General features: G+C 44.9%; 1 protein-coding gene across 1 annotated transcript; it reads left to right on the top strand.

The window, feature by feature from the left end:
- The first annotated feature begins 8,067 nt into the window (after positions 1 to 8,067).
- LOC147335635 (uncharacterized) lies at positions 8,068 to 9,722 on the top strand. Its single transcript, XM_086286101.1, has 2 exons — positions 8,068 to 8,158; positions 8,236 to 9,722. The coding sequence occupies exons 1-2, from the start codon at positions 8,068 to 8,070 to the stop codon at positions 9,720 to 9,722; spliced, it is 1,578 nt and encodes a 525-aa protein (XP_086142227.1).
- Positions 9,723 to 12,100: the final 2,378 nt, after the last annotated feature.

Raw genomic sequence — 12,100 nt, 5'->3', positions numbered from 1 at the left:
CAAGTTTGAGCTCACCAGTTGTGTCAATCCAAACTGCCTCACTGCTTCACTTCTTCCTCCTCTGCAGCTGTAGAGTCCTCCCTCTGAGACACTGATTTGTCCATTTGCAGTGTTGGGGAGTAACGGAATACATGTACCGCCATTACGTATTTAAAATACAAAATATGAGTAACTGTATTCCGTTACAGTTACCGTTTAAAAAGGTGGTATTCAGAATACAGTTACTTTGTTGAAATAAATGGATTACACTGCGGTACGGGGTACAACCCCCCTTGGGGGTTTTTAACCCCTGACATGTTGGTTACTCTGGGGTCTAAGTTATTGTGTTATTGAAAGTACTTGAATTTGAAAATCTATGGAACTTCCTGTTTCATATTGTCGTGGGTCAGGACTGTTTGGGTTTTGTTTGACAGCTACGTTCTGTTGTTCCAGGCGGTAGCGTTACGGTTGCCATGGTTACAGGGCGACGCTCTCTCTCTCTCTCTGCGACTGTGTGTTTCCTGGGTGAGAGAGCCTTTTCGTTGTTGTTGTTGTTGTGCTAAGCTAACAGGCAGAATGCTACAAGCATAGCTCTAAAGAATGTAGCATCATGGGCAGTGTAGTCCGTGCTGCAGGGAGAATGGACTGCCATACACGTTATGTGTCTGTGAGCGCGAGGAGGGAGAAAAAGGGGAGTGGAAACGTACGAGCAGTCATCGAGAAAAAACGGGAGATGGAAGCATGTAAATATAATAATAACCACTTCAGCCAAGAAGAGTGCCTGACGAGCCCAGTTGTAAGTAAGCTATTAAGACTCGACTGTACACCGTGTTCGTGTTTTCCTCCGAAAACAATAAGTTCCGTTGGAGCCGTCTTTCAACGCCTCTCTCTGTCTCTCGCAATAAAAGTTGACCCACACAACAAAGTAGAGCTATTTTTCGGCTACGAGCTGACACGGACCCCGCCGTATTAGTCAGAGGTCCCTTTACTACAGTTCGGAGTCGCGGACCTTCAGTAATAGTAATAAATCACACAGCAATAGTGCATTCACGTTGTTGTAAAAAGCATGATAATATATTAAGTAATCCAAAGTATTCAGAATACGTTACTCTCATTGAGTAACGTAACGGAATACGTTACAGAATACATTTTGGGGCATGTATTCTGTATTCTGTAATGGAATACATTTTAAAAGTAACCTTCCCAACACTGTCCATTTGATAGAAAAACCAGAGCAGGTCAGGGTCACACTGCCCCCTACTGGAACAGCTGTGTTATCAGCTCTCAGTTCAGCCTTTGGTTTCGCTGCAGTTTAGTTTAGAACAAGAACATAAAAGTAAAAATGACTGAATCAGAACAATTTAAAGGACCGGGTGGAAATATGTAAATGATCAAATATCATGAAACCTTAATGGTGAAGCTGTAAAAAACTGTTAAACAAAATACTCTGAAATACTGTTTTGATCAACAGTATGTTTTTAATATTTACTTATTTGCATTTGCAAAATTACAAAGCCTCATATATTACGTCCACTGAGCTCCTTCACCTCCCTGAATCTCACATCTGACTGTCTCACCGCTGTGTATCTGAGGCTAGATGTGTCGCAGGGTCACAGTGGGCTTAATGTGAACTGTTCATATAAGAATGATCCAGTTAGGAAACAAACAGAAACATAAAAACTGCTGTTTATAACATAAGAGTAGAGCGACTGCAAAACAGCTGATTCACAGACAAACAGTTTGAAGACGCAACATAAAAAAGTCACAACATAACAATTTATAAGTTCAAGCATTTAGTAAAATGTATCAGTATTTACTTCGTACAATTATCTTTATTTATATTAAAAATATAACAGATTCATTGGAATACATCTGCTTCACTTTATGAACTTTGAGGTGAACAAGCATATCAGTGTGAATAAACTGAAAAATAAATCAAAAAACTTTAGATTTTCAAAGGATTTTTTTCTTGAATCAACATGAATAGAAACTGCAACTTATTTTATTTTTTTTTTGTTGTTGTTTTTACCAAAATATGTTATTTTTGAAGCTCCAATAAATTCATGAAAGGCTTGAATAATTTTTGCTTGTTTGACCTTCTGTTTTGTTTTTTCCTTCCAGAATTAGATGGGCTCTTGAAGAGTGCAAGGTCAACCTTGAATCACACAATTTTAAAGGATCCACAACAAACTCAAGAAGTTCTAATATTTTGCTTTTTGAGATGCCTAAAATCAAAGAGATCAAATTCTTTAAAAGTAATCAAAAAAATTGAATTAAATTCTAAAACATGCTGGGGGCCAGTTAAAGGATGGGAATGATGTCTCTCCATCTCTTTCTTTGAGTTAAAAGCTGAAGCTGGGAGCTGATTTCTGTATCGTCTGCAGTGATTCAACTGATTTTTGTTAAGGCAAGTAAAGAGCCTGTTGCATCAATTTGGATATGAAGAAATGAAAGCATGTAAAATAGTGTCTGTGTATTTAGATGTTAAAATAGATCTCTGGTGTCAGCCAGAGGGGCCGATGGCGCGATATGGCAGCCTCGCTTCTGTCAGTGTAGCTGTGGCTACTGTTGAGCGTGTGCTTCCACAGGCCCCGCTAGTTTAGAGACTTATTCCTCATGAAGAACGAAAACAAGACAGAACATCTTCAACCGGTCTTTTACTCGCTAACGAGGAAAGACTTGGTCAGAACCAGGCTGTGAAGCTAAATGCTCCTCACCTGTCTCCAGACCAACTCCTTCAAAGAGCAGCTCTCCTTGCAGCTATTTATTGACAAACTGTTACAATACACATCACAACATAAGCACCTCCCACCGTAAAACCCCCTTGGTTACAAAAGACAAGGCACTGTGTGTGTGTGTGTGTGTGTGTGTGTGTGTGTGTGTGTGTGTGTGTGTGTGTGTGTGTGTGACTTCTTGATCACAACATCCTTGGCAGTGTTGGGAAGGTTACTTTTAAAATGTATTTCAGAATCAGAATCAGAATCAGAATCAGAATCAGAAAGGGTTTTTATTGCCAAATGTTGAGCAGGTTTACAACATTAGGAAATTGCTGCGGTGCTTCAGTGCAAACATACTGTCATAAAAATATAAAAATAAGAATAAGAATTAAAAGTGCTAAGTGGATAGATATATACATGATATATACATGAGTGCAGGTGGTGATCAGTGCCAAACATGGAATGATGCAGTGAACACAGCGTAGGGTCATGTGTTAGTGGTGGGAACAGTCATACGGTTATTGTTCATGTGTCCAACAGCAGAGGGGAAGAAACTGTTCTTATGGCGAGAGGTTCTGGTGCGAATGGACCGGAGCCTCCTGCCTGAGGGGAGCAGGTCAAACAGACTGTGTCCAGGGTGAGAAGGGTCAGCTGAGATCCGAGCTGCACGCCCCAGTGTCCTGGAGGTGTACAGGTCCTGCAGAGATGGGAGTCTGCAGCCAATCACCTTCTCAGCAGAGCGCACAACACGCTGCAGTCTCTGTTTGTCCCTGATAGTGGCTCCAGTGTACCACACGGTGATGGAGGAGGTGAGGATGGACTCGATGATTGCAGTGTAGAATTGCATCATCGTCCGTGTTGGCAGGTTGAATTTCTTCAGCTGCCTCAGGAAGTACATCCTCTGCTGGGCTTTCTTAATGACGGAAGTGATGGTGGGCTCCCCCTTCAGGTCCTGGGTGATGGTGGTACCCAGGAAGCGGAACGAGTCCACAGAGGTGATGGGGGTGTCAGTCAGGATAATGGGGGGAGTGGAGCTGTGTGCTTCCTGAAGTCCACAATAATCTCCACTGTCTTCTGGGCATTCAGCACCAGGTTGTTGTGGCTGCACCAGGACACCAGACGTTCAACCTCCCTCCTGTAGGCAGACTCATCCCCGTCCGAGATGAGTCCAATAACGGTGGTGTCATCTGCGAACTTGATTAGCTTGACAGACTGGTGGGTGGAGGTGCAGCAGTTGGTATACAGGGAGAAGAGCAGAGGAGAAAGAACACAGCCCTGAGGGGAGCCGGTGCTGATGGTCCGGGAGTCCGAGACATTCTTTCCCAGCCTCACATGCTGCTTCCTGTCCGTCAGGAAGTCAGTGATCCACCGGCAGATGGGATCAGGCACATTCATCTGGGAAAGCTTGTCTCGGAGATGGTCTGGAAGGATGGTGTTGAAGGCAGAGCTGAAGTCCACAAACAGGATCCTGGCGTAGGTTCCTGGGGAGTCCAGATGCTGCAGGATGAAGTGTAGGGCCATGTTGATTGCGTCATCTACAGACCTGTTGGCTCTGTATGCAAACTGCAGGGGATCCAAGAGGGGGGCCGTGAGGGTCTTGAGATAGGGGAGAACCAGGCGCTCAAATGACTTCATGACCACAGATGTCAGAGCCACGGGTCTGTAGTCATTTAGTCCAGTGATCCTAGGTTTCTTGGGGACAGGGATTATGGTAGAGGACTTGAAGCAGGCAGGCACATGACATGCCTGCAGTGAGGAGTTGAAAATGCCAGAAAACACTGGGGCCAGCTCGTTTGCACAGTGTCTGAGGGTGGCAGGAGACACACCGTCTGGGCCGGGAGCTTTCCGAGCATTCAGACTCTTAAACTGCTTCCTCACATCTGCTTCATGAATATGAATATGAAGAGTGGTGGGAGGAGGTGGTGTGAAATCCTCTTTTGTGTGGGGTGAGGAGGGGGGTGTTGCAGGTGAAGTGATTGAGGGTGGTGATGGCTCTATGGAGGGGGGAGAGGTGGGGGAATTAGTGTCCAAAGTGCCTCTATTGTTGGGGCCGTTGGAGGTGTGAAGGCTGCCTGATGGCTCGTCAAAACGGCAGTAAAAGTCGTTGAGGGTGTTGGCCAAGAGCAAGTCGTCAGTGGAGTGGGGGGTTTTAGGCTTGTAGTTGGTGATATTCCTAAAACCTTTCCACACAGAGGCCGAGTCATTCTCTGAGATCTGCTGCTGCATCTTCTCAGAGTGCTGATGTTTAGCAATGTCCACTTCTTTAGTGAACCTGTACTTGGCCTCTCTGTAGCAGTCCCTGTCTCCGCTTCTGAACGCCTTACTCTTTTCCAGCCACAGCTTTTTGAGTTTAGGAGAAAACCAGGGTTTGTCATTGTTATAACTCACCCTGGTGCGTGATGGCACAATGCTGTCCTCACAGAAGTGGATATAGGAGGTGACAGTGTCCGTAAACTCGTCCAAGCTGTTAGAAGCAGCCTTCATTGTGTCCCAGTCTGTAGACTCCAAACACGTGCGAAGCTCCTCCACAGCCTCGTTGCTCCACAGTTTTTTGGTCCTCACGACAGGTTTGGAGAGCTTCAGCCTCTGTCTGTACGCGGGGATTAGGTGGATCATGACGTGGTCAGAAAGTCCGAGTGAAGCGCGGGGCACCACGCGATAGGCCCCGCTGATCGTGCTGTAACAGTGGTCCAATGTCCTCTCCTCTCTGGTCGGGCATTTAATATACTGCTTGTATTTGGGAAGCTCATGGCTCAGATTGGCTTTGTTAAAGTCCCCAAGAGCAATGATGAGAGAGTCCGGGAATGTCCGCTCCATGTGCAGTATCTGCTCCGCGAGTGCGCACTGAGCTGCCTGCGCATCCGCGTCTGGCGGGATGTAAACAGCGGCCAGGATGAATGAAGCAAACTCCCGCGGAGAATAAAACGGTTTGCAGTGAATAAAAAGGTATTCCAGAGAGGAAGAGCAGTGCTGAGCAATCACTGTTACATCTGTGCACCAGCCACTATTAATGTAGAAGCAGACACCTCCACCTTTGGTCTTACCAGAGAGAGAGGCCTGCCGGTCCGCGCGCAGCAGATGAAAGCCCTCCAGCTTGAGCGCGCTGTCCGGGATGTCCTCACAGAGCCACGTCTCCGTAAAACATAACACACAGGAGGAGGCAAAGTCTCTGTTCATGCTTCTCATCAGGGCCAGTTCATCTGTCTTATTCCTGAGTGATCGTACATTGGAAAGGAAGATCCCAGGAAGAGCAGTTCGCAGTCGACGTCTCCTCAGACGCACGAGTGCGCCGGCTCGCTTACCTCTCTTACGGCGTCTCACTTTCCTGATCAGAGTCTGCAGTAAATCTGCCGCGGATGCGACAAATATTGGAAGTAAATCCACAGGTGTTGTAGTCCTGTGGTTAAGAAGCTCTTCTCTGGTGTAAGAATATCCAGAGGAGTGCCCAGACACAGAAGTTATGCACAAAAACAAGACAGAAGTAACGCACTGAAGCACCAGGGCATCCATACGCGGCGCCATCTTGGAAATTTCATTGCAGATTACAGAATACATGCCCCAGAAATGTATTCTGTAACGTATTCTGAATACTTTGGATTACTTAATTTGTTATCATGCTTTTTACAACTATGTGAATGTACTATTGCTGTGATTTATTACTGTTACTGAAGGTCTGTGGCTCCGAACCCGTAGTAAAGGGACCTCTGACTAATACGTCGGGTTCTGTGTCGGGCTCGTAGCCGAAAAATAGCTTTACTTTGGTGTCTGAGTCAACTTTGCCAGCGAGAGACAGAGAGAGGCGTTGAAAGGCTGCTCCCACGGAACTTATTGTTTCGGAGGAAAACACGAACACGGTGTACAGTCGAGTCTTAATAGCTTACTTACAACTGGGCTCGTCAGGCACTCTTCTTGGCTGCAGTGGTTATTATTATATTTACATGCTTCCAGCTCCCATTTCTGGACAGTGACAACTCGTACTTTTCGACTCTCCTTTTTCTCCCTCCTCGAGCTCACAGGCACATAACGGGTACGGCAGTCCATCCTCCCTGCAGCACGGACTACACTGCCCATGAGGCTACATATTCGTTAGGGCTATGCCTGTAATACTCTGCCTATTGCCTTCATATTAAATCATTTTTTTAAAATGTTAACAGTAACAGAATACAGTTACTCATATTTTGTATTTTAAATATGTAATGTATTCATGTATTATGGTACATGTATTCCATTACTCTCCAATATTGATATTTTATAACTACAATAAACTGTTTTACACTACTTTTGATACTAAACTATAAAGACACTCATGGTAGAGGAATCAGGGACGACATGCCACGTCTCCCTGTCTGATCTTTTTTTTCCTGGTTGCAGGCCACTTATAGCTGTCTACAGGTGCTGCCACTCGGTACCTGTAACACATGATTAACCATTAGCAAAATCACATATAGATATAATTAGCACTCTGTGTTACGCTAACCATAAGGAGGTGGATGTTACAGTATGTCCTTTATGTCACTCTTAAGCCAGAGGATTTGAACCTTGTTGAAAAAATAAACATTTAAATACATTTACAACATGTAACAACCAGGAAGAAAATAATATTGTTCTTACAGAATCTGATGCTCAAATAACAGATGGACCTTCCTCTCCAGTAATCTGGCATAGATCTTCCAGGACAGGCTGCGAGCTGTGATCCTCTAAAGTTGGAATACACTCTCTAGTCTCCCTGCCTGAAGAGAAGAACCCTCACCCCAGTCTGCCAATCCAAAGGCGCTGTCCCCAACTCCCACACAATATTGCAAGAGTGTGTCAGCCATAAATCCATGAGTCCAATCCACACTATATACAGTGGGGGTACTTAAAGGCTTAAAACCTTCATTTCTGATAAAGCTTATAGTTAGGGCTGGATCACGTGACCCAGAATCCTCCTTTAGTGTAGACTACTGCAGGGTTCCCATGATGCACTGGGTGTTTCTTGTCCACTCACCTTTTTCACTCATTATGTTGTTTACTTTCTCCTCTCTCTCTTCCCACCCAACTGGTGGCAGCCCCTCCCTGAACAATTAAATTGATACTTTTATATTTAAATTTCAAAAATGTTGACTACAGCCCTCCAGTCAACCTCAATAAATAAATGAAACTTATATACTGCACAAATCTACAAAAAGTAAGCCGCCTGTAAAAGATAAACTATTATTATTCCCAGAGATGGGAAATTCACTTTGTTACAGCAGCAAAGTAAACAGGGCAGGAATAAATAAATAAATGCAGCAAACCTAAAAACAACACTACTATGCAAAAATAGAAGAGAATAAACCATTGAATTATGTGAAGAATAATATGTCAGAGTACACTGTGGTGTCCCTACAATATGACTGAATTAACTCTCAACCTCACCAGCGCCACCTCATGTGTCACACTGCTGGTGCTGGTTGGACCAACTGAAGCCTTTTGGTTTGTTTGTTTGTTTTTGTTTCTCCAGACAGAATATAAAATATTCACATTTTACTTAATTCAAATTGTGCTGTCACTTAAAAAGTAACAGTAATTAAGAGCTTGGGGAAACTCTTTGACTCCAGCCTGAAAGACTCTACTGCTATTCAGAAGGCAAATGAGGAGCTGGGAGCGTGGCTCATTAAGGTGGATAAGTCCGGCCTGCCTGGAAGATTTAAAGCCTGGATCTACCAGCATTCCATCCTGCCCCGAATCCTGTGGCCCTTGCTTGTCTATACAGTTCCAATAACTACTGTGGAATCCCTTGAAAGAAAGATCAGTGGCTTTCTTCGTAAGTGGCTGGGACTTCCCCGCAGTCTCACCAGCGCTGCCTTGTATGGGGCAAGCAACAGCGTGCAGTTACCCTTCAGTGGTCTCACAGAAGAGTTCAAGGTGGCTCGCACACGAGAAGCCCTACAGTACAGAGATTCTAAAGACTGCAAGGTGGCATCAGCAGGTATTGAGGTAAGGACAGGAAGAAAGTGGAAGGCTGAGAAGGCAGTTGAGGTGGCGGAGTCACGCCTAAGGCAGAAAACACTGATGGGGGTCTTAGCAACAGGGGGAGCAGGCTTGGGGTACGTCCCAAAGGCCCAGGTCAGCAGGGCACAGGGAAAGGAGAGACACCAGCTACTCCAGGAAGAGGTCCGAGCAGATGTGGAGGAGGAGCGAGTAAGTAGAGCTGTAGGCCTTAAGCGGCAGGGAGCATGGACAAGTTGGGAGAGCACCTTGCAGCGCAAGGTCACCTGGGCAAACATCATGCAGGCAGACTTCCACCGGATCCGATTCCTAGTGCAGGCAGTATACGACACTCTGCCAAGCCCAGCAAACCTCCATCTGTGGGGAAAGAGCGAGACACCTGCCTGTCCCCTGTGCTCTGGAAGAGGGACCCTAGAACACCTCCTTAGCAGCTGCCCAAGGGCCCTGGCCGATGGTCGGTATCGTTGGCGGCACGACCAGGTGCTCAGAGTTGTTGCTGAAAAGATTGCCTCAGCAATCAGCACCAGCAAGCATCATCATGCTCCGAGGAAGGCAATCTCTTTTATTAAGGCTGGAGAGAAACCCCAGGTGCGCCCACATTTGACAACTGGCCTCCTCAACACAGCCTCTGATTGGCAGCTACAGGCTGACCTGGGTAAACAACTAAAGTTCCCTCAGAACATTGCAAAAACATCACTCCGGCCAGACATGATAATTATTTCTGAGGCCTCAAAACAGCTGATCATGCTGGAACTCACAGTGCCCTGGGAAGAGCGGATTGAGGAGGCCAATGAAAGGAAACGAGGAAAGTACCAGGAACTAGTGCAGGAGTGCAGGGGAAGGGGCTGGAAGACTTTCTATGAACTCATAGAAGTGGGTTGTAGGGGCTTTGCAGGACGATCACTCTGCAAAGTCCTAGGCCGGCTGGGCGTGGCTGGGGCAGCCAAGAAGAGGGCCATCCAGGCTGTGAGTGAAGCGGCAGAGAAAGCCACAAGGTGGCTGTGGATCAAGAGGGCTGATCCGTGGGTAGCTACTGGTACGCAAGTCGGGGCCTGATCACCCCCGGCTGGGTCGCCTGGGAGAGGGTGTATGTATGAAGTTGTGAGACCCGAAACACCTGATGACCCTAGGATACATCACTGAAGATGCGTACCAGTGCATCCAGGAGATGTGTCTTTATAGTTAAAAAGTAACATTTCATATGTCATGCAAGAAACCTAAACTGTAACGTAAATGTAAAATGAGCAGCTCGTGTCCAGGTTCACCAAAGTCAGTTTTGTGACTGAAAGCTGTCGGCCAAATTAGCACGATGATGTTTCTACAGGAGAGGAGCTGCATTATTATAAACTGTTCCACCACATAAACCTGAAAACTACCTGTGACAGCTGACCTGGGTGATGTGTAGAAGAACATCAAATTTTATTTAGCCTCAAGTCCGTGTGTTAATGAAGAACATGTTCCTGTGCCATGTGCATAAATACACATCAATCTTGTTTTTGTGTTTTTCCTGTGGGCTTTGTGAGGCTGCAGGTATTTACGAAAGTCTGACAGACTAAAACAGTCAAGTGACGACACTGTGAAGAGATGAGAGTTGCTTCTTCCTCTGTGCAGAAATGTAACTAAAAACCTTAAACCAGCTTTAATTCTGTTCAATTTCAACAAAATCCATTATTACAATATCAATATCATTATTGGAATGGACTAGCACTGCACCCATAACTCTGAGTCATCCACCCGTGATTTCTCCCTCTTATTGTGTGTTTTGAAAGTGAAAGTCACTGATAAGCCACCACAATATCAGGGTCCAGGACATGAGAGTACACTCATCCAGCTCTGAAACACCACAGATCACTGTCACATCTGCGACGGACAACATTTAAGCATCTGTCAAACTGCTACAATTAATGCGAATCAGAAAGACCGGAAATATTTAGGCTGGTGTCTGAATTGTACAGTATATAATAGTGTAACGAATGTTAAAGGTTATTTTGCTGTGATAGGTTGAGCATCTCTGTGCACTGTTGCTGTTTCTTTAAGAGACATGTTTGTTTGTGCTGCAGTAAAAGTCAGTGAATGTGGTTTATTTTTTAGAGACAGAAGTAATAGTCACTCACCTCAGCGTGTCGGCTTTCTTTCCCTTTTTATACTTTTAGGCCACATGTTGAAACTCATAGCCACTAATTTCTCTTTTTTTGGTGAAACCTTGGACTCGTCTCCAAATCTTCCAGCAGAGATCATCCAATCAGATCCTTTTAGGGAATCGGACCTCTAAACTATCGGTCGTCATGAGACAGGACCACCAACAGATACCTCTTTCCACATTTATCTTCGCCTGTGTTATCACTCCACAACAAACTTGATGAGCTCCGGACAATTGTCAGGTTCCCGAAGGAGTAAAACTGCGCCTTTCTGTTTGTTGTACTGGAAACTCGGCTTATAGAACAATGATGTGTTCATGTTGAAGTCGGAAGTTTCAGCTGGAATGCCCCATCAAGACAGCTACCAAGTCAATAAGCTCCACCTGCCCTGACTTAATGGGAATGGCAGATGAGGAAGTTGGAGGAAGGAGAGATGACTGACTTTTAATTACTTTTATACAAAATGATTGATTACATGGATATAAGAACAAACTAAGCATTTTATGTTTTATGATCTTGGATTATGTTCCTTTGGACCACCTTACAGGCTAATTATGGCACAGCGGGGAATCAAACTGAAGAAGAAAAGTAGGGTCAAAAGAGCCAAACCACAGAGAGGGATGGGTCTGAGAGCGGGAGTGGGAGTGTTGGTGTTCATGAAATAGTGTCTAAATTTGAAAGAGTCAGTGGATTTAAATTTCTTGTTGCATTTAAAGATGCACAAACAGCATAAAGATGAGATGAGAAATGTGTTGAATATGAAAATGCTACTGAATGGGAGTATTCTTGATTTCTGTAAGTCTGAGGTGCAGAGAGTAAAGGCACTGACAGTGATTTGTTCCCAGTCAGGGTAAAAACTGACTGATATGAGCCCTGAGAGTCTGAAAGTGCTGTGTTTAAAGCTGTAGAAGCAGCTGAGGTCGAGATTGTAGGTTTAAAGAGTCGGGCACTGCTGTATTGTTGACATTCAGACATGATGCAGTTACAGTGAGCTTGGGGTACATGAGCTATCATGTTAGGCAAATACCAGCAGCCTCCATGGTGATGCAGCGTTTTGGTCCTGTAGCAGCAGTGTGCAGTATTTCCTTAAACAAGTAAAAAAATCAAAGTATAAATCTGTAAGTTTGGTCAGCAGCTGTGGTTCCAGAGGAGATCTTTGGAGTTAGACCAGGATCTCTGAGTGTAGGGTTTCACTACAGTTAAATACAGTATCTCCATAAATTCACAAAGCTACACAGTAAATGGTGGGAAATAACACCAACAACTATATAGTGTATTATGAAGTACTACAAAACA

This window comes from Aulonocara sp. 'chitande type north' Nkhata Bay, linkage group LG3, assembly GCF_057382095.1.
Source record: "Aulonocara sp. 'chitande type north' Nkhata Bay isolate Kocher_YH1m ecotype deep benthic linkage group LG3, A_spYH_male_GT1.1, whole genome shotgun sequence".
Lineage (NCBI taxonomy): Eukaryota > Metazoa > Chordata > Actinopteri > Cichliformes > Cichlidae > Aulonocara > Aulonocara sp. 'chitande type north' Nkhata Bay.
The sequence above is the reverse complement of the archived record's forward strand: the minus strand, read 5'-3'. Positions and strand labels throughout refer to the sequence as shown.